Raw genomic sequence first — 24,307 nt, 5'->3', positions numbered from 1 at the left:
TCATGAATGCCCTGCTTGGCTTTCTAGTATTTGCTAGAAAGGCTTTGGTATGATAAATGGTGTGGACACATTCCTCCAAAGGATCTGTACCCTAATCTGTTTGAGTGTTCAGTAGATAGGGAGGCATTAGTCTCTGCTGCATTGGATTATCAGGTGGAATATGTTTTTCCACATACTTTCGTGATTGGATGTTGGAGTCCATGTATTGTATTCTTCTTTTTTTTTTTTTTAATCATATTTATTCTCAGGAGCCTATATGGGAGGAAGTGTCAAGATGAGATGGAGTTTGAATGGGAGTGGTAACTTTGATGTTCAGTCTTATCATAAGGCAATTTGTGGCATCAATGACCATTCCTTTCCTTTGACGAGTGTTGTTAAGATGAAAGTGTTTAGGGTTTGATAAGTCGACCCTAACACATAAAATATTATTTATATATAAAGGAGTACAATGTCATTACTATTTTACCCCTAGTTTAAACTCATAACACTCCCCCTCAAGTTGGATAGTATATATTATACAATTCTAGCTTGTTACATAATAAACCCAAATGAGTCTTACATAAAGTTTTGGTAAACATATTAGCAATTTAGACTCTTGTAGAAACATATGGGGTAGCAATCACACCATCTTCTACTTTATCCTGAGTAATATGACAATCTACTTCAATATGCTTGGTTCGCTCATGAAACACAGGATTGGAGGCAATGTAAATTGCTGTTTGATTATCACAATGCATAGTTATAGGCAGCTTCACAATAAATCTTAATTCCTCGAGTAAATGCTTAATCCACATAAGCTCACATGATGTGTGTGCCATGGCTTTATATTTAGCCTCTACACTAGATCTGGCAACAGCAGTTTGTATCTTACTTCTCTAAGTAATCAGGTTTCCTCCAAAAAAAGTGCAATACCCAGTAGTGGATTTTCTATCTAACGGTGATTCAGCCTAATTAGCATCAGTGTAGGCTTCTACTCGTAGGTGACCATTAGCTTTATACAAAAGACCACGGCCTGAATGTGCTTTAAGATACCTCACAATCCAAATAACTGCCTCCCAATGTGGAAGGCGAGGATCTTTCATATACCGGCTCAAAACACTAACTGCAAATGATATATCTGGGTGAGTAATTGTGAGATAATTCAGTTGACCAACCAGATGACGATATCTCTTAGGATTGGATAACTGCTCCCCCCGATCTTCATATAATTTGACATTAGGATCCATAGGAGTCTCCACTGATTTAGATCCTAACAAGCCAGTTTCTTCCAAAATATCCAACACATACTTCCTTTGTGATAAACTGATGCCTTCTTTAAATCGTTCTACCTCAATACCCAAGAAATAACGAAGTTTACCCAGATCCTTAGTTTGAAAGGAGTTTTGAAGGTATCTCTTCAAATCATCAATACCCTTCTTGTCATCACCAGTGATTATAATATCAACAACATATACTATCAACAAAATCTTTCCTCTTGCAGAGGTATGAGAAAACATAGAGTGATCAAAGTGGCAACGTCGTAATCCGAACTTTAACACTATTTCATTGAATTTACCAAACCAAGCTCTAGGATATTGTTTAAGACTAAGACCATAGATGGCCTTGTGCAACCTACACACTTTTCCAGACTCCCCTTGAGCAACAAACCCAAGTGGTTGCTCCATATACACCTCTTCCTTCAAATCGCCATTCAAGAAGGCACTTTTAGCATCTAATTGAAATAATGGCCAGCCCAAATTAGCAGCCAAGGAGATCAAAATCCGAACAGAAGAAATTTTAGCAACAGGTGAGAATGTCTTGGCATAGCCTCTAGGATAAAGGAACAACAGTAGAATTCAAGGATGTGGTAAAAGAATAGAGAAATGAGGACAAATGACCATAAGAGACAAATTGAGAGATAGGATGAGAGGTACAAGAACGCTTACATTTGCGCAAAGCAATTGGAAGAGAGGTAGGATCAGGAGGCGGATCACTAGGCAGGGAAAAAGTCTTTGTTGGAGGTTTCTATCAATGACGATACACCTAGAGTGGTTTCTAAGGAGATTCAGTATGAGACACAGGTGGTAGGAGAGGAAGACAACGAAGAGAACTGTAACTAGCAACCAATGGAGAGAAATAGGATTGAGATTCATCAAATGTTACATCAACAATAATGAAACGACAACGAAGAGTAGGTGAGTAACATCGGTATCCCTTTTGAGTATGAGAATACCTAAGAAAAACACAGTTAATGGATCTAGGATCAAGTTTGTCACTCCCTGGACCTAATGTAAGCATAGCACACACAACCAAAGATCTTAGGAGGTAGATGAAACAAAGGTGCATTAGGAGAGAGCACAATATAAGGGATCCAACCACATAGAATAGTGGAAGGCATACGTTTAATCAGGTGACAAGCAGTGAGAACAGCATCACTCCAATATGATTTGGGTACATGCATATGAAACATTAAGGCGCGAGTTACCTCTAACAAATGACGCATTTTGCATTTAGTAACACTATTTTGTTGTGGAGTATAGGGGCATGAAGATTGGTGAATTACCATGATCATCAAAAAATTGAGACAAAGATGTATGAAAATATTCATGAGCATTATCAAACTGAAAAATACAAAGCGAAGCATTAAATTGAGTCATTATTTCCATATAAAATATTTTGAAAATTGAGTACAATTCAGACCTTTATTTCATAAGATAAAGATAGGTAACTCTAAAATAATCATCAACAAAAGTGACAAAATATCTAAATCCCAACAATTAGGGAGTGTTTATTGGACCCCAAATATCATAATGAACTAAATGAAAAGGACTACTAACACGACTCTCACGCTTAGAGGCAAAAGGCACCCTATGGTGTTTACCCAATTGACATGCTTCACATTGTAAGGACTCAATTTGACAACACGACAAGACTAACGACTTCAAATTTTGGAGAGATGGATGACCAAGGCGACAATGATGCTAAAGAAGCAAGATTGACAAATGAGAAGCCACTAAACTAGAAGAACCACACCAATCCAAGTAATAAAGTCCACTAGCTTCATGCCCTCCACCAATAATCTTCCCTGTCTTGAGATCCTGAAAGATACAATGAGTGGATAAAAAAATGGCAACGCAATTCAAAAGTTTTGTAAGCTTACTAATGGACAAAAGATAAAAAGGAAAATCAAGAATATATAAGACAAAAGAAAGAGAGATTAAGAATGAGATTGGTAGTACCTAAACTAGAAACTGTAGTGGCTAAGCCATCTGCCAATGTAACATTAGGAAGACTACTAGAGTGCTCAAGGTTAGAGAGTAAGCCTTAGGTACTTGTCATATGATCAGTAGCACCTAAGTCAATGACCCAAGGGTCCTGAGTGGCAAGACAAGCAGTGGAATTACCTTGGTGAGCCAAAGTAGCAATAGAACTAGACCCAATGGAGTTAGATTGCATAGACAGGAGGTGATTATACTCTTCCTCTGGTATAAAGACTACTTTGGATGTTGGTAGAAGTGACTGTGAAGGCAGTTCTTCAACTTGAAAACTTGCTTGGTGAGCCAAGGGTTTTCCATACAATTCCCAACAGAATTCAACTGTATGATTCTCACCACAACAATAAGTGCACTTACGAAGCCCACATCCTCTACCACGACCCCCTTGTTCACTACCATGGCCCCCTTGGTCATAACCTCCACGCCTCGGCCCCCACGATGTCAACCTCCACGACCACCTCTATTACTCCCCATATAAGTGGCAAAGGCAGGTTTATCACCAGAAGGTAGTGCATTAGTGCTGGGGAAGGGGCAATACTTGAGTCAAATAATGTGGCCTGTCTAAGTCTACCAAATACTTCACTCAATGAAGGGAGGTCTGGACTAGGTAAAATTTGAGACTTCACCGGATTCAAACTTTTAGGTAATCCAGAGAGGAAGCGAGCAACATGAATAGAATTTTGTTGTTTCTTCATTGTTTTAACATCGAAGGAGATGAGCTGATAAATATTGAGTTCTTCACATACACCCTTAAACTTGTTATAATAGTCTTCCAAAGACAAATCACTCAGACTCAAGTAGAAATAATTTTGATGAAGATCATAAATCCGCTTCAAATTGTTAACTCTAGAGTAAAGTTTCTTAGTCTGTTCCCAAACAAGTTTAGCAATTGGTAAGAAAACCAAACTACTACTGATCTTAGACTCCATGCTATTCCACAAGCAAATCCTAATTTGTGCATCTTTAGTTCTTCAATCAGCAAATTTAGAGTTCGTAGATACAGGTGGTTCGCTAATCACATAATCAAACTTCTTTCTATCAAGAAGAAATACTTCAACTACCTGGGCCCACTGAGCATAATTACTTCTATTAATATGAATTGAAGTAATAGATAACATTTCAGGAGATAAAAAATAATTAGGGGGCTAAACACTATCTTTGGTCTCCATAATAGCAATCTTAAGAACAAACTAACACTAAATAAATATGCTAGTGAACCTAAAAAAGAAAAAGAAAAAAAAGAACCACATTGACAAATTCAACACGAATATGCTACAACCAGTCAACAAATCCAATAGCAACACATCAGGAGATAAGAAATAATTAGGGGGCTGAACACTATCTTTGGTCTCCATAATAGCAATCTGAAGAACAAACTAACACTAAATAAATATGCTAGTGAACCACCCCCCCCCCAAAAAAAAAAAAAAAAAAAAAAAACCACATCAACAAATTCAACACCAATATTCTACAACCAGTCAACAAATCCAATAGCAACACACACAATTCCAATCAAGGCAGCAATCAATCCATAACAACAGTAACATGCCCACTCCACCACTAAACATCAACCAACAAAATTTGAGGGACTGCCTAAACAGAGAATCAAAATGTAGGGAAGAAAAAAATAATAAAATCAAACCAAATCAATCCATGGACGAAACCCTGTTTTGAAAACTCCGGTGGCGGCACTAGGGCACAGAAGCGGTGGCGTGAGGGTTGGCAAGTGGGCTAGGGTGGGTCGTCGAAGGAGGGCGAGTAAAACTGTGCCTTCTCACAATCAGGCGATGTTGATTTGGTCTCATGAGACCCGAGAGAGATCACCGGCGTTGGGTAACTAAATCGAAGTTGTCGAAGCTAGGTTAGGGTTGTTGGAGCTATGGGTCGACTATTATGGTGGCTAGCGGCGGTGATAGCCGCGGGTGGTGGTCGGAGTGTTAATGGCAGTGGGCAGCGTGCTCTGATACCATGTTGTTAAGATGAAAGTGTTTAGGGTTTGATAAGTTGACCCTGACACATAAAATATTATTTATATAAAGGGGTACAATGACATTACTATTTTACCCCTAGTTTAAACTCATAACAAAGAGTATTTGGTGTGTTAAGGTCCCAAAGGCAGTCGATGGTGTTGTTTGTGTCAGTGTAGCGGGGAAAAAGTTAATCATCTATTACTCCATGTTGCTTATGTTTTGTGGAGTGAGGTTTTAAAATGTTCTGAGGTTCAGGCCATTGACAATAGTAGCTCTATTATTTGGTTGGCAAAACTGCTTTTGGGAAACATGCCTGTGGATATATGGAATCTAGTGCTGGCCTGTTTGATGTGGTCACTATGGAAGGAAAGGAATAGTTTAGTTTTTGAGGATGCGGAGAGATCTCTTGATCAGTTGCAATCCTTGTTGATTCGTACTTGTCTGATTGGTCTTGGGCTTGGGGTTTCATGCATTGTACTTCCATTTTTTAGTTCCAAAACTCTCTTACATCTTTTGTTTGAATTTTTTTATTTATTTTTAAGATCTTTTGTGTTCATCATCGTGAATATGAAGTTTTCGTCTATTCAATAAAATTCATTATTAATATTTAAAAAAAAAAAAGGGCTAAGCTATCTTATTCTTGTAGAATTTTTTATTGATTAATTTATTCTTTTTGCAGTGGGATCCAAAAGCAAATTTCTACTAGCTCGCTTTTGCGTAAGCTGATTGCACTTACATTCATAAGGATCAGTTTAGCATACATGGAGTTGAAGAGGATTTATGAGGTTTGATCAATTTTTACTGTGCTAATGAGCCATCAAAATATCTTATTTCAATTGTTTGCGGGGCTTCATGCATTATTTGAAGGTGATCATCTCTCTCTGATATTATCATTTGGGAATTGGGAGCCACATATGGTTTTAATACAAAATCTATGGACAATAGGTGTTGGTCTGCTGAGCAATGGCTGCCACTATCTACGTGTTCACAGCTTCTTATTGTGGAACCAGGACTGCAAAAACTAGATAGTTAAATAATTGATGAATTTGTCACAGATTCATGGTTTCAATCCCCTCACATTTTCCCAGTTTAGAAACTTAAGGCAGGGTGCCCAGTCAACCAATGCCCTACCTCGGGCTTTTGTTCTTGGTCAGAAACTCATTTCCTGGAGTGCTAAGAAGCAGGCTGTTCGGTTTATAATGACTTGGTTAATATATCCTTCTGTGGCATACTATCCTAACTTACTATACGCTCACTAGTCCTTGCTTTCCTACGCTATGCCAGTGGCACTTTATAAAGTTGTCTGTGTTGACTTCTATGAACTCCATTGGTAGCCTAAACGTGATTGGTTGTTCTGATCCTGTTGTTTTACTTGTCCATTTTGACTAATACAAAAGTTCAACAATTAATTAACACATCTTGGTGGTCATCATACCAAAGTACAATTTTTAGGTAGAGGACCAACAATGTATAGCAATAGTTTCACTGGATGCCTTCGAATTTTCTTGTACCTATGTTGTTCCATTATGTTAATTCTAGTTCAATAAGCTATGAGGATATAGTAAATTTAATCATTTAACCAATACTTCTAACAGTCCCCCTCACATGTGGGCTCAAACTCCTTTTTAATAGGTGAGGCCCAACACGTGAGATTTTAAATGGGAGGAAGAGTGGAGGAGTCAAGGATCAAACTTAGGACCTCCTACTCTGATACAATGTTAAATTACCGATTGTTCCAAAAGTTTAAAATATTGGAATACGGGAAATTTAATCATTTAACCAATACTCCCAACAGTAACTACTACCCATTCCATTTCTGCTTATTGCTTATATAATTTTAATTTTGTTCTAGGGAAAGTGTCTAACAAGGAATCAGAAGCAACCTTCATTTCTTATTTCAATGTTGGACTGGTTATGGGCAAGATTTATTGCAGCAATATTGTGGCCTGTGCATTTGTTGGCAAAGAAAATTGTTTATAGTAAAATCCACTCTTCTATTGGAATATCAAAGGTATTATTTTCTATTTATTAATTTTCCTCTTTCTTAATAGTACTAAATTTTGTGGAAAACAAGCACTGGTTTTTCTTCATGCTATTGTGTCTGAAGAAAGGGACATTCAAAGTTTCCAGACAACTCAGTACTCTGAGAAAATGTTATGATCAATTGGTGTGTTCTTTCAAACAATTTCATGCCTTCCTATTATTTTGGTCTATGGTTTAAGTCAGCAAATGCTTTGAACATCTCTTCTATTTAAGTTGGTGAACTTCTTAGCAAGTTCTCTTCACTGCAAATATATAATTTTATTATTTCTCCATTTTGTGTAAAATCTCTTTGGCTGCAACAAATTCCTATATTTTTCCCCTAATCAGAAGTGACTTTTTTCACTTCCCTTCTTAGCTATAGCTTCAATTTATCTTATAAATTTCAAAATTACACCATAGATTCCTGAGAAGGGAATGACTAAGAAAAGCTATCTCTGGCAATGCTGCAGGCTGGCGTAAGTGGAGGTGGTAGTTTGCCTTTGCATGTTGATAAATTTTTTGAGGTTAGATGATTATGCGTATTTGGCTTACTATACAGGATGTTTGTATTCATCCTCCCTAATATTAGTGTAAAATTGCATGCAGGCAATTGGTTTGAAAGTGCAGAATGGGTATGGTTTAACAGAGTCTTCTCCTGTTGTTGCTGCACGGAAACCTTCTTGTAATGTAAGAAACACATCTACTTAGTGTGTTACTTAAACGGTTAAACCTGCAATAGTTTGTGATTACATTAACTAACAAAATACTGGAGAGCTTTTGGAGAAATTTTTAGTTTCTTCTACAATGCTAGATCCAATATTATGTTTGGAGGGAAAAGTTTGCAGACTTTAACTGGACATTCACAGATTCATTATTCATTTATCCCTTCCCAGACCAAATATTCCAAGTATAGCTGCGAGACTTGATTCCTCCAAAATTGTCTCAATATGCTTGGGAACATTTGGGCTGCACTGTTATACTTGGAATATATGTGAATTTCTTTACTTTGCTACCTCCTAGACTGGACAAAATGAGTGAGGATTAAAAAACACATGGACCCACCTAGAACATTATGACAAGCATAAATTACAAGCTATGGTTTCTTGAATTCCATCAATTCTTGAATGGAAGCTCTTAATGATTAATAAAACCCTTTGGGGCACGTTTACTACATAGGAATAGACACTTAATGGAATAATCATTCCTTATTGTTATCTGGATTCAAAGTTGTTAAATATGTGGTTAAATGATTAAATTTACCATATCCCAATCGTTTAAGCTTTTGGGACAATTGATAATTTAACATGGTATCAAAGCATGAGATCCTGAGTTTGATCCTTATCTCCTCCACTCTACCTCCCATTTAAATTCCCACATGTTGGGCCTCACCTATTAAAAGATAGTTTTGGCCCACATGTGAGGGGGAGTATTAGAAATATGTGGTTAAATGATTAAATTTACCATATCTCAACAGTTTAAGCTTTTAGGACAATTAATAATTTAACAAAAGTGTTTAGGGTTTGTTAACCCTAACACAAAATATTATTTTTAAATAAAGGATTATATAGTGATATTACTATTTTACCCCTAACTTATAACCTCACACTTCTCTCAAGCTGAAGAGTATAAATCATACAATCCTAGCTTGTTACATACTAAATCCAAACGAGTCTTACATAAAGCTTTTGTACACATATGAGCAATTTGGACTCGTGTAAAAATATATGGAGTAGAAATTACACCATCTTCTAATTTCTCCCAAGTAATATGACAATTTACTTCTATATGCTTGGTTCACTCATGGAACACAAGATTGGAGGTAATGTGAATTGTTGCTTGATTATCATAGTGCATAGTCATAGGCACCTTCACAACATATTTTAATTATTCAAGTAAATGCTTAAACCACATAAGCTCGCATGATATGTGTGCCATGACTCTATACTCAACCTCTACACTAGATCTAGCAACAACAATTTGTTTCTTACTTTTCCAACTGAACAAGTTTCCTCCCAAAAAAGTGCAATACCTAGTAGTGGATTTTCTATTTGATGGTAATCCTGCCCAATCAGCATCAATATAGGCTTCTACCCGTAAGTGACCGTTAGCTTTATACAAAAGACTACGGCTTGGATGTTCTTTAAGATACCTCACAATCTGAATAACTACCTGCAAATGACATATCAAGGCGAGTAATTGTGAGATAATTTAGTTTACCAACCCAACAATGATATCTCTCAGGATTAGATAACAGCTCCTCCTGATCTTCATACAATTTGACATTAGGATCCATAGGAGTCTGCTGGTTTAGATTTGGCTAGTTTCTTCCAAAATATCCAACACATACTTTCTTTGTGATAAACTGATGCATTCTTTAGATGGTGCTACCTCAATACCCAAGAAATAATGAAGTTTACCCAGATCCTTAGTTTGAAAGGAGTTTTGAAAGGTATCTCTTCAAATCATCAATACCCTTCTTGTCATCACCAGTGATTATAATATCATCAACATATACTATCAACAAAATCTTTCCTCTTGCAGAGGTGCGAGAAAACACAAAGTGGTCAGAATGGCAACATCGCAATGAAAACTTTAACGCTACTTCACTGAAATTACCAAACCAAGCTCTAAGAGATTGTTTAAAACCATAGATGGCCTTATGCAACCTACACCTTACTAGACTCATCCTGCGCAACAAACTCAGGTGGTTGCTCCATATTCACTTCTTCCTTCGAATTTCCATTCAAGAAGGCATTTCTAACATCTAACTAAAACTTTGGCGAGCCCAAATTAGCAGCTAAGGAGATCAAAATCTTGACAGAAGAAATTTTAGCAACATGTGAAAATGTCTTTGCATAGTCAATGCTGTATGTCTGGGTATGCCCTTTGGCAACCAAGTGAGCCTTTGAGTGCTCAACAAAACCATTAGGAAAGTACTTCACAATATACACCTAACAATAGTTTTCCATGAAGGACGAGTAACTAAAGACCAAGTAGCATTTTGAGAGAAAGGCTGACATTTCTGCGTCCATAGCAGACTTCCAATCAAGGATGGACATAGCCTCGTGGACAGACTTAGGTACAACAACAGAATTCAAGGATGTGGTAAAACCCCAGATGAAGACAAATGGTCATAAGAGACAAACTAAGAGATAGGATGAGAGGTACAATTACATTTACCTTTGTGCAAATTAGAAGAAAGTCAGGGTTAGGAGGCGGATCACTAGGTAGGAAAGAAGTCTTTGTTGGAGGTTTCGATGATACACCTGGAGTGGTTTTTGAGGAGGAAATGCAGTAAGAGACACAAGCAGTAATCGAGGGAGACAAGGGAGAGAACTGTCACTACTAACCGAAGGAGAGAAATAGGATTGAGACTCATCAAAGATAACATCATCACTAATGAAAAGACGGCGAAGAGTAGGTGAGTAGCATCAATATCCCTTTTGAGTACAAGAATACCCAAAAAAAACACATTTAATTGATCTAGGATCAAGTTTATCACTCCTTGGACCCAAGATAGGACACACAACCAAAGATATTGGGAGATAAGATATGAACATAGAACACACAACCAATGATATTAGGTGGTAAATGAAACAAAGGTGCATTAGGGGAGAGCTAAGTATAAGGGACTTGACCACCTAGAACAGTGGATGACATGCGATTAATCAAGTGACAAGCAGTTAGAACAACATCAGTCCAATATGATTGGGAACACACATATGAAATAGTAGGGCATGAGAGACCTCTGACAAATGCGCATTTTGCATTCAACAACTCCATTTTATTGTGGAGTATGGGAGCATGAAGATTGATGAATTATATTATGATCATCAAAAAATTGAGACAAAGATGTATGAAAATATTCACGAGCATTATCAAATCAAAAAATACGAAGTGAAGCATTAAATTAAGTCTTTATTTTCATAAAAAAAGATTTTAAAATGGAGTACAATTCAAACCTTTCTTTCATAAGATAAAGATAGGTGACCCTACAATAATCATCAACAAAAGTGACAAAATATCGAAATCCCGACAATGAGGGAGTGTTTATTGGACCCTAAATATCAGAATGAACTAAATGAAAAGGACTACTGACACAACTCTCACGCTTAGAGACAAAAGGTGCACCTATGGTGTTTACCCAATTGACATGCTTCACATTGTAAGGATTCAATTTGATGACACTACGGGTGTAACAACTTCAAATTTGAGAGAAATGGATGACCAAGACGACAATGATGCTGAAGAGGTGAGATAGACAAGTGAGAAGCCATTAGATTGGAAGAGCCATGCCAATCTAGGTAGTAAAGTCCATCGGCTTCATGCCCTCCATTAAGAATCTTCCCTGTCTTTTGATCCTGAAAGTTATAATGAGTGGATAAAAAAATGGTAGCCCAATTCAAAAGTTTAGTAAGCTCACTAATTGACAACATTAAAAGGAAAATTAGGAATATATAAGATAGAAGAGAGAGAAAGATTAGGAGAGAGATTGGCAACGCCCAAACCGAAAACTAGAGTGGCTAAGCCATCAGCCAAAGTAACATTGGGAAGAATGCTAGAGTGCTCAAGGTCAGAAAGTAAACTTGAGGTACCTGTCATATGATCAATAGCAACTAAGTCAATGACCCAAAGATCTTGAGTGGCAAGACAAGCCGTGGAAGTGCCTTGTTGAGCCAAAATAGCTATAGAGCCAAACCCAACAGGATTAGAATGTATAGATAGAAGGTGATTGTACTCTTCCTCAGGGATGGACACTACTCTGGATGTTGGTGGAAATGATTGTGATGTTGGTTCTTCAACCTGAAAACTAGCTTGATGAGCCGAGGGTTTACCAGACAACTTCCAATAGAAGTCTACCGTATGATTCTCACCATGACAATAAGTGCACTTATGAAAGCCACGTCCTCTACCACGACCCCCTTGGTCATGACCACCTCTACTACTTCCCATAAAAGTGGCGAAAGCAAATTTATCACCAGAAGATAATGTATTAGTACTAGAGGAAAGGAATGTAGCAGTTCTAGAGTCATATAATGTGGCTTGTCTAAGTCAACTAAAAACTTCACTCAATGAAGGGAGGTCTTTACTAGCCAAAATTTGTGATTTCATCACAACTGCCGGGGTCCACTAAGCATAATTACTTCCATTGAGACGAATGGAAGTAATAGATAACCTGTTTGGAGACAATAAATAATTTGTGGGTTGAACACTATCTTTGGTCTCCTTAGCAGTCCCAATAAATAAATAAACTAGTGGACCCAAAACCAATTAACTACAACCAGACAAATTCAACACCAAATGAGTCCAATAATCAAAAGTCCAAGGGCCATTCAGCACAACCACGCCAACAAATCCAACAAATGTCTCGTAAGCAACATAAACAACATCAAACCAGCACTGGTATTGACCATACCACAAAAACAAAAAAATTTCGGCAGAGATTGCCCAACAATCATAAGGGTATTGGCACAATAAATCAATCCAAAGCTTCCAAAAACAGAACATAATATTCGACTAAAGTGGAAACATAAAATCACACTGATTCCAATCTTACAGTCAGATTGGAACCCTAGACTAAGAATCTGGCAGCAGTGCAAGGCTTGGACCTATGGCAATGGCTACAATGTGCTGCAAGAGGCCGAAGAGTAGAGCAGTTACTGAATCATGGTCAGGTGACGTCGATTTAGTGTCACGAGACTCAAGAAATAGTCGCCAGAGCTGGGCAACACTATTGGGAAGAGATTCAAGATTCGATTACCATGTTGACTAGATTCAAAGTGTTTGTTAACTTAACCCAAACACATAAAATATTATTTATATATAAAGGAGTACATAGGGATATTACTATTTTACCCCTAACTTATAACCATAATACTTACGAATAGCTCTTATGTTGTTGGGTTGTGTTTTCCTAGCAAGGAATAGCTATTCCTAAAATGTGGAATAACTATTCATTACCAAAAGGACTGTAATAACTATTCTTTAACCTATATAATAGCCTTAAAAAACACCCTAAAATATACATAAGCTGCTGCTCTCCTCTGAATCCACAAGCTCTCTCTCATACTATGTTTATGATATTGATATCTAAAAATATTGCTTATGGCCCTTTTTTTTCCCTGGTTGAGTTCTACCAAGTTTACCAAAAGTATAACAATCTTCTGTAACCTTATGAATTTTTTGTTCTTTAAATATGGTTTCAATGATTGGTGTTGATTTCAACGATTTTTTTTTCTTTCAAAAGATGGTTGAATTCATTTTATAAGAATAAGTTTTATTTTTTATCATTTCTGAAATGTTTTTATATGACATCATGATATTCAAATAGGTGAATATAGACTTAATGTTCTTAGAAGATGTTATCTTTAATATTTAGAAGATGTTCCAATATAATAATTATTACAGTATACTAAACATATCCTTAATGTTTGATCCTGTTTTAATCACTAGTCATGCTATAAACAGGTGTTGATTCACTAACCTTATCAGTTATCATAAGATTCATCTCCCTCATATTTAAATCAATTCTAGCTGGTTAAAATAGCCTTTTCTCAAATTGTGCACTAATTGTTAAGTAATATCAAAATTCCAACCTTATGTAAGATAGCCCTTTTCACATCACAATGTTCAGTTCTCTTCCAGTAGCCTATTTTCATCATTCACTTTGCTTTTTGGTGTAATCACATCTATTCCTTCATAGATTGGTGCGTGCAATGATGCTAACATAGAATGATCTTTTGAAGGTTCTTGGCTCAGTAGGGCATCCAATTCAACATACAGAGTTCAAAATTGTAGATTCTGAAACAAATGAAGTTGTCCCACCTGGTTCAAAGGGAATTGTAAAAGTTAGGGGGCCGCAGGTGATGAAAGGTTACTATAAGGTAGTTATTCTTTCCTCTTAATTAATATGATAATTATATTTCTTTAAGGTTTTTCAGAGAAATACTAATAAACTAATAGTTTTTTTATGAGTAAAAATTTGGACCAATTCTCTATTTATGCAAAAATAATAGAATTAACATACAAATATTGATCAAGGTTCCCTTACATAACAATTTAATGGGTAATAACTTACATAACTTGAAAAACAAATGGCTATTTTTTTTACATTTCATTTAATGGTCAGTGGCAAATTAAAACATGTATCCTGGTATTTTAGTTTTGTGAGTTGAGTTGTAAAGTATGGAAGATTAGGGTTAAGTGAGAAGAAAGGAGCGAATAATGAACAATTATAATGAGTAGATATTAGGTTTAGGGCTTCATTAATTCGTTTCTTAACCTTAGCATGTATTTATATTAGAGTGATATGATACGATTACAAGAATGCTAGGCCAATATAAAAATAACTAGCATTTCCTTCTCCTATAATAATGGGATGGAGGATGAGGTCATAGGTTTAAGATCCACTGGGTGCATGAGTAATTTACTATTAAAAATAAAATAAAAAATGAAATAACTAAAACTCCCCTTCAAGTTGGAGGATCAAACATGCCCACCTTGAAAGACAAACATTGGAAAGAAGCACAAGCTAATGACTTCGTGAGAATATCACCCAACTAATCATTCTGCGAAAATAGGGAGTTTTATGAGTAATAGGGGCAAAACAGTAATATCATGTATTTCTTTATATATAAATAATAATTTACGTGTTAGGGTTGACTTATCAAACCCTAAACACCTTCACCGTAAACAACATGGTATCAGAGCCACCAACCCACCACTATTGTTAATCCTCCTACCACCACCCACCGATACTATTGTCGCTGGCAACCATAACAACACCTCGCTAGCTCCGACGACCCTAACAAAGATCTCCGACTATCTCGATTTAGTGGCTAAAGGAATTGTCCAATGCCAGTGACCCTCTCTCGAGCTCACAACACCAGATCAACGTCGCCTGACCGCGAGAGAGGCAGTGTTTTACTTGCCCTTCTCCAGCAACCCATCCTAGCCAACTCACTGGTCCTTGCACCGCCGCTCCTACACCCTAGCGCCGTTGCTGGAGTTTTTCAACTGAGGGTTTCAACCATGGTCTGATTTTCTTCTTTTCTTCAAAATGTTGTCTGATTATCTGTTTAGACGGCCTTGGGTTGATTTGTTGGACTAGACTTTGTTGATGTGTAGTGGTGGATTGGGCATTTTTTTTTTTTTGTTGGTGTTGGTATGGATTTGTTGCTGCCTTGTTTTTGGAATAGTTTGGTGTTGATTCTTTGATAGATGAGTTGTTGTTGGAGTTGCTGATTAGTTGAAGTACATTGGTTGCTAGTTGGAGTTTGTTTAACTTCAGTCCAGCATATTTATTTTGTGTAAGTTTGTTTTTCAGATTGCTATTATGGAGTCCAAAGATAGTGTTAAACCCCCTAATTATTTCTTATCTCCTGATATGTTATCAATTACTTCCATTCGTCTTAATGGAAGTAATTATGCTCAATGGGTACAGGTAGTTGAAGTCTTTCTTTTTAGTAGAAAGTAGTTTGATTATGTGATTAGTGAACCCCTTGTACCTACAGACCCTAAATTTGCTGATTGGAGAGCTGAAGATGCACAAATTAGGAGTTGTTTGTGGAATAGCATGGAGTCTAAGATCAATTGTAGTTTGGTTTTCTTACCAACTGCTAAACTTGTTTGGGAACAAGCCAAAAAACTTTACTTTGGTGTTAACAATTTGAAGCGGATTTATGATCTTCATCAAAATTATTTCTCCTTGAGTTTGAGTGATTTGTCTTTGAAGGACTATTATAACAAGTTTAAGGGTATATGTGAAGAACTCAATATTTATCAGCCCATCTCCTCTGATGTTAAAATTATGAAGAAACAACGAGATTTTATGCATGTTGCTCGCTTCCTCTCTAGATTGCCTAAAAGTTTGAATCCAGTATAAATTACAAATTTTAGCTAGTCAAGACCTCCTTTCATTGAGTGAAGTTTTTGGTAGACTTCAATAGGCCACATTATCTGACTCGAGTACTGCCCCTTTCTCTTCCTATAGTGCTTATGCATTCTAGTGATAAATTTGCCTTTACCACTTATATGGGGAGTAATAGAGGTGGTCGTGGAGGTCGAGGTCGTGGGGGCCGAGGCCGTGGAGGTTGTGACCCAGGGGGTCGTGATAGTGAACAAGGGGGTCGTGGTAGAGGACGTGGTCTTCGTAAGTGCACTTATTGTCATGGTGAGAATCATACAGTAGATTTTTGTTGGGAGTTGTATGGTAAACCCTTAGCTCACCACGCTAGTTTTAAAGTTGAAGAACTACCTTCACAGTTACTTCCACCAACATCCAAAGTAGTCTCTATTCCTGAGGAAGAGTACAATCGCCTCTTGTCTCTGCATTTCAACTCTGTTGGATCTGATTCTACTACTACTTTGGCTCAAAAGGTACTTCCGCTGCTTGTCTTGCCACTCAGGACCCTTGGGTCATTGACTCAGGTGCTATTGATTATATGACAAGTTCCACAGGTTTACTCTCTAGCCTTGAGCAATCTAGTAGTCTTCCCAATGTTACATTGGCAAATGGCTCAGCCACTACAGTTTCTAGTTTGGACACTGCCAATCTTAGTCCTAATCTTTCTCTCTCTTCTGTCTTATATATTCCCGATTTTCCTTTTAACCTTTTGCCAATTAGTAAGCTTACTAAAATTTTGAATTGTGCTACCATTTTTTTATCCACTCATTATATCTTTCAAGATCTCAAGACGGTGAAGATTATTGGTGGAGGGCATGAAGCCAATGGACTTTATTACCTGGATCGATGTGGTTCTTCCTGTTTGGTGGCTTCTCATTTGTCTATCTCACCTATTCAGCATCATTGTTGCCTTGGTCATCTATCTCTCCAGAATTTGAAGTCAATAGTTCTGTCGTGTTGTCAAATTAAGTCTTTACAATGTGAAGCACATCAATTGGGTAAACATCATAGGGTGCCTTTTGCCTCTAGGCGTGAGAGTCGTGTTAGTAGTCTTTTTCATTTAGTTCATTCTGATATTTGGGGTCCATTAAACACTCCCTCATTGTTGGGATTTAGATATTTTGTCATTTTTGTTGATGATTATTCTAGAGTTACCTATCTTTATCTTATGAAAGAATGGTTTGAATTGTACTCAATTTTCAAATCATTTTATATGGAAATAAAGACTCATCAGCTTAATGCTTCACTTCATATTTTTCGGTCTGATAATGCTCGTGAATATTTTCATACATCCTTGTCTCAATTTTTTGATGATCGTGGTATAATTCACCAATCTTCATGCCTCCATACTCCACAACAAAATGGTGTTGCTTAACGCAAAATGCATCATTTGTTAGAGGTCACTCGTGCCTTAAAGTTTCATATGCGTGTTGCCATATCATATTGGAGTGATGCTGTTCTCACTGCCTATCACCTAATTAATCGTATTCCTTCGACTGTTCTAGGTGGTCAGATCCCTTATATTGTGCTCTCTCCTAATGCACCTTTGTTTCATCTAGCTCCTAAGATTTTTGGTTGTGTGTGCTGTGTTCATATCTTAGGTCTAGGGAGTGACAAACTTGATCCTAGGTCCATTAAATGTGTTTTTCTTGGGTATTCTCGTACTCAAAAGGGATACCGATGTTACTCACCTACTCTTCGTCGTCGTTTCATTAGTGCTGATGTCACATTTGATGACTCTCAGTCCTATTTCTCTCCTTCGATTGCTAGTGACAGTTCTCCTCCTTGTCTTCCTCTCCTACCACCTGTGTCTCCTATTGAATCTCCTTAGAAACCACTTCAGGTATATCGTCGTCGGCAAAAACCTCCAACAGAGACTTCTTCCCTGCCTAGTGATACCTCCTGATCCTGCCTCTCTTCCAATTGCTTTGCGCAAAGGTAAGCCTTCTTGTGACTCTCACCCTATCTCTCAGTTTGTCTCTTATGGTCACTTGTCTTCATCTCTTCATGCCTTTACCACCTAAGTCAGTCCAAGAGGCTATGTCCATCTCTGGTTGGAAGTCTACTATGGAGGCAGAAATGCCTGCCCTATCTAAAAATGCTACTTGGTCTTTGGTTACTCGTCCTCCAGGGAAAACTATTGTTAGTTATCGTTGGGTGTATACTGTGAAGTATTTGCTTGATGGTTCTATTGAGCGTTTGAAGGCTCACTTGGTTACCAAAGGGTATACCCAGACATACAATGTTGACTATGCTGAGACATTCTCACGTGTTGCTAAAATTTCTTCCGTTTGGATTTTGATCTCCTTGACTGCTAATTTGGGTTGGCTATTATTTCAATTAGATGTTAAAAATTGCCTTCTTGAATGGCGATTTGAAGGAAGAGGTGTATATGGAGCAACTACCTGGGTTTGTTGCTCAAGGGGAGTCTAGAAAAGTGTGTAGGTTGCATAAGGTCATCTATGGTTTTAAACAATCTCCCAGAGTTTGGTTTGGTAAATTTAGAGGAAAGATTTTGTTGATAGTATATGTTGATGATATTATAATCACTGGTGATGACAAACAGGGTACTGATGATTTGAAAAGATACCTTCAAAACTCCTTTCAAACTATGGATTTGGATAAATTTCGTTATTTCTTAGGTATTGAGGTAGCACGATCTAAAGAAGGCATCAGTTTATCACAAAGGAAGTATGTGTTGGATATTTTGGAAGAAACTGGCTTGTCAAGATCTAAACTAGTGGAGACTCCTATGGATCCTAATGTCAAATTGTATGAAGATCAGGGGGAGCTGATACATAATCCTAAGAGATATCCTCATCTGGTTGGTAAATTGAATTATCTCACAATTACTCGCCTAGATATATCATTTGCAGTTAGTGTTTTGAGCCAGTTATTTGGATTGTGAGGTATCTTAAAGCACATCCAGGCTGTGGTCTTTATTATAAAGCTAATGGCCACCTACAAGTAGAAGCCTACATTGATGCTGATTGGGCTGGATCACTGTCAGATAGAAAATCCACTACTGGGTATTGCAATTTTCTGGGATGAAATATGATTACTTGGAGAAGTAAGAAACAAACTGTTGTTACCAGGTCTAGTGCAGAGGCTAAGTACAGAGCCATGGCACACACATCATGTGAGCTTATGTGGATTAAGCATTTACTTGAGGAATTAAGATTTGTTGTGAAACTGCCTATGACTATGCATTGTGATAATCAAGCAGCAATTTATATTGCCTTCAATCCTGTGTTTCGTGAGCAAACAAAGCATATTGAAGTAGATTGTCATATTACACGGGAGAAAGTAGAAGATGGTGTAATTACTACTCCACATGTTTCTACAAGAGTCCAGATTGCTGATACGTTTACCAAAGCTTTACTATGCATTGTGATAATCAAGCAACAATTTACTTTGCCTTCAATCCTATGTTTCATGAGCGAACCAAGCATATTGAAGTAGATTGTCATATTACTTGAGAGAAAGTAGGAGATGGTGTAATTGCTACTTCATATGTTTCTACAAGAGTCCAGATTGCTAATACGTTTACCAAAGTTTTATGTAAGACTCATTTCGGTTTATTATGTAATAAGCTAGGATTGTATGATATATACTCTCCAGCTTGAGGGGGAGTGTTATGAGTAATAGGTGTAAAACAGTAATATCATGTACGTTTTTATATATAAATAATATTTGTGTTAGGGTTGACTTATCAAACCCTAAACATCTTCACTGTAAACAACAGGGAGTAAAAATTTGTTCCCTCATCGATAAATTCCAAATAAAGTGACAATCAACTTGGTATGTTTTGTGTGCTCATGTAAAATGGGAGTCTTAGCAATAAAGATAGTGGTCTAATTGGTACAATACATCTACATCAGAGTAGGAATATCAATAACAGTGTCTTGAAGGAGAGAACAAACTCATAACATCCCTAAAGTTGTATGAGCCATACTTCTATACTCAGCTTCAATACTAGAACGTGTATCGACTCTTTGCATTTTATTAAGCCAAGTGACAGGATTACCTCCCAAAGGTACAATAGCCAAAGGTACACAACCTATTGGAGCAACTACCAGCCTAGACTCAGCTTCAATACTAGAAAGAGTTACAACATTTTTCATTTTATTAAGCAAAATGACAAGATTACCCCCCAAAGGTACAATAGCCTGGGGTGCACCCCTTATCAGAGCAACTACCAGCCTAGTGATCTCTAAAACCTATCATTGATATAGAAGCAATGCGCATGTACAACAATCAGACCAGCAAGATATAGCAAACAGCTTTAAAGTGAGATTGAAAAGGGGCATGCATTTGCTGACTAACCTCATCAACAACATAGTAATGTTAGGGAAGTGTAGCGGAAAATTAAATCAACTAGTCGCGGACCCACACAATGCGTGGGAATAGATGATTATTTTAAGATGTGGTCTAATATATTATTTACTCTTTAACTTAATTGTATATAATTTGTTCTTCCGAAATATTAAACAATTTCTAAAAATAATTTCTAGCTCTCTCTATTTTTACAAATATATAAATTTATCATTTTTGGTGTTTTTGTTTGATATTATCCTTTTGATTGAAGTAGTCCATTTTCCTCTAAATAATTTTATTATGAATTATATTTTTCTTAATTTCTTTTAGTACAACTAAAATTTTTAAATTTAAAATTTATTATTTAAGATTTTCATTCTCTCAAAGATATTATCATGATAATAAAAAATTATCACATAATTACAATTGACATTATTCAAATACTTGATAGGCACATTTAAATTCATGATAGTCATGTAGATTGTGTTTTGATATAAACTCAAATTCTCACTTCCAAGCTAACTAAGGATTAACTCAAATAAATATCAACCCAAAACTATAAGAGGGAGTAAAAAGACTTGTGATGCGAACTCAAAAAACACAACACCAAAACATATCAAGAGTTGCAAGAAAGAATTATATATATATATATATATAGAGAGAGAGAGAGAGAGAGAGAGAGAGAGAAAGAGAGAGAAAGAAAGAGAGAGAGAATCACATTTTTTTGGGGAGAGAATAACAAATATAAAATAAAAGATAATGAGAAGAATATTCAAAATAAAAGATATAGTTGTAAACACCAAATTATCAGAACCATGCTATGTAATAGAATAACATAATATTATTATATAATATATATTATAATAAAATAGGACCACATCTAACAGTCAGACAAAAAAAAAAAAAAAAAAGATAACAGCTTAAAAACACAACCAAATTAGATCAACTTAAAGTAGAGATGTAAGATTGAATTTGAAATACACCAAAAGAATACACACACGCACATACATACATAACACAGAGAGAGAGAGAGAGAGAGAGAGAGAGTAAAATTCACTACCCTACAGTGGAGACGCAAGAAAGAGACCCACGAAAAAAAAAAAAAAAAACAACTATGAGTAAGAGAGAGAGAGAGTTATCATATTCTGGTGTGGGAAATATGGATTGAATGAGAGATAATAGTTAATTTATAGTAAAGAAGATGGGATAAGAAGAGTCAAAATAAGAGGAAGATGAATGGATAGAGAAAGAGTAACGGTAGGATAGAGAGGAGTGGGAAGATGAAAAAGTAAAAGTTAGAAGGAAATGTTGGAGAAAGTGGGAAATTAATAAAGGGAAGAAGAGGTAAAAATGAGAGAGTAAGCTGAAAATAGGTGGATGATGCGGCACAATAAGAGAGTAGCAACATTAAATTCTACGTTTCAGCTTTTAGATATATATTGATTTCCCAACAAGTCATAATCCACATTAGTACACAATTTTCCTCGCTCACCGTGAAATTTAATAGTAGTCCATATGAGCATTAATATGTCAAGCGTCCAAGAAATCCAATAGCAGATCAAGTATGTATTTCTTTTGAGATAGAGAAATTATTTGAGAAGGTGCAACTTCAATCCAAAAAAAAATAGTGAAGAACACTCATGTTTTTATTTAGAATTGCTGACCAAATATCTTTTCAAGACAATCAACAAATGGTGACAATTGAAGAGTGACAAAGGACAATGATCAGAAGAGAATGCCCAAAACCATACTCGAGCACAAGATTGAATCTATTAAACCAAGCATGAGGAGACCGCTTCACATCATACAATGCCTTTCACAACTGACATACAAGGTGTTTAATGTTGACCCCAACCACAATATACCCAAGTAGTTGATTCATGTATACTTTCTCCTGGAGATCTCCACAAAGGAAAGCATTATTTATATCAAGCTATGATAAAGGCCAAGAATGATTAACAACAATAAAAAATAGAATTTGAATAGAATTGTGAAGAGCCATGTGGGAGAAAATCTCTAGATAATCAACATCATATGTCTTTGTATCCTTTGGCACCAACCATGCCTTAAGAGCACTAAGTTTCGAGGTTTATTTCTTATGACAAGCACTTATTTCTTCATCCATTTTCCATCCAGAAAAGATAGTGCCTGCTTATGAGATTAAGGAATAGAAATAGAGAGTACAGTACAAGCAAAGGAATGCAAGAAAACTTAGGTAGGTTAATCGTCGCTAAGGGTGTTCTCTCATGTGAATTGATTAATCCATAAAATGGGCATGGTGAAACATAGTAATACGATACAAAATAAACAATAGGGTGTGGTAAGTCATTAGTGTCCAAAGAAAAGTAGGAAGGAATAGGAACCTCTAACAAATAAAATAGGGAATCAGAGATAAGAAAGAACGTAACTATCCTAAGATCTATCTTGAGATTGGTGATAAATTGGAGGATTATGCAAGGAAGGTGAAGAAAAATAAAAAAGTTTGAAAGAAAGAATGAAAAGTTGAGGGAGAAGCAAAGTAGAATTCTCTAGAAATTGTATTTCTGAGCTTAAACTAAAATTACACACAGAGTCTCTATTTTTAGGGCTCTATAATTGAGCACGTTGGTTTCTCACCCTAACAAACTTCTAACCAACTATTCTAACAAACTCTATAAATATCTTAGTTTGTTACAAAAAAATATCTGGACAGAAAATATCTCAGAAGCTCAAGTGTTGAGACAAAGAGCAGAGCTGAAGAAGATTGATGAAGGCACTCAAGAGGACGTTGTGTTGTTCATCTAACACAAATAACTTGACACACTCCAAACGGTGTCGTGCTACGTATGGGACAACGATGTTGTCTTGGGAATAAGATAAACACGGCTGGACTTAACCAAACAATTTCGTTTATTCTTAATGAAAAACATCACCGTTTGGTAAGTGACCGTTAGCTAGCCGTTGCATCTACATTTGAATTTGGTCTTCTTCTTCTTTCATCATCCCCCCTCAAAGTCATGGGGGCTAAGGGAAACGTGATTTTGGAACACAGGAAGGAAAAACGGGCAGAAGGAAGACTCTTGGTAAACATGTCAGCAAGCTGATCATTTGTAGCAATGTATTTAATCAGAAGATCCTTTCAAAGCACACGATCTCAAATGAAGTGGTAATCTACTTCAATGTGCTTGGTCCTGGCGTGAAAGACAGGATTGGAAGCAATTGCAAGCACAGAAACGTTGTCGCACTAGAGTTTAGGAGGAGTAGAAAGGAAAATGCCCAAATCTTTCAACAATTGACGAAGCCAACAGAGCTCAGCTGTAGTGAGGCTAGAGCACAATATTCAGACTCAGTAGAAGAATAAGAAATAGTTAGTTGTTTCTTTGCACTCCAAGTGATAGGATTGTAGCCCAAATACACCAAATATCCAATGGTAGAGCGACAATCATAAGGGTCTCCAGCCCAGTCAAAATTGGAGAAGGCAGAAAGAGAAAAAGGACCGGGCTAAAGAAAATTCCCAAAATTTGTAGTGCAATTGAGATATCTAAGAATGTGTTTAGCTGCAACTAAATGAACATCAGTGGGCTTAGACATAAATTGACAAACATGATGAACAGAAAAATTGAGATCAGGCCTTGTGAATGTCAAATAATGTAAAGAACCAACAAGACTTCGAAAGGGATGTGGATTAGAGAGAACATTGCCCTCATTGGGAACAAGTCTCATGTGAGGAACACAAGGAGTCTTTGCAGGCTTGGATGTAAAGCATATTGTTTTTGACAAGCAGATCATGAGCATACTTAGCTTGATTCAAAAACAATCCCTTGGCAGTTCTTATGATTTGAAGACCAAGAATATAATGA

The 24,307-nt window shown here is 36.6% G+C and overlaps 1 protein-coding gene across 2 annotated transcripts in view; it reads left to right on the top strand.

Moving 5' to 3' along the window:
- The window catches only part of LOC115994614 (probable acyl-activating enzyme 16, chloroplastic), a 65,997-nt gene that overhangs the window by 33,922 nt on the left and 7,768 nt on the right, over positions 1-24,307 (top strand). For both annotated transcript variants that reach the window (XM_031118819.1, XM_031118820.1), the window contains 5 exons: positions 5,904-6,009; positions 7,077-7,235; positions 7,717-7,770; positions 7,853-7,933; positions 13,993-14,130. In XM_031118819.1, the coding sequence (XP_030974679.1) occupies positions 5,904-6,009; positions 7,077-7,235; positions 7,717-7,770; positions 7,853-7,933; positions 13,993-14,130 (538 nt within the window). The remainder of the gene's footprint in view (positions 1-5,903; positions 6,010-7,076; positions 7,236-7,716; positions 7,771-7,852; positions 7,934-13,992; positions 14,131-24,307) is intronic.

The sequence above is a fragment of the Quercus lobata genome, chromosome 6 (genome assembly GCF_001633185.2).
Source record: "Quercus lobata isolate SW786 chromosome 6, ValleyOak3.0 Primary Assembly, whole genome shotgun sequence".
NCBI classification, from domain to species: Eukaryota; Viridiplantae; Streptophyta; class Magnoliopsida; order Fagales; family Fagaceae; genus Quercus; species Quercus lobata.
The sequence above is the reverse complement of the archived record's forward strand: the minus strand, read 5'-3'. Positions and strand labels throughout refer to the sequence as shown.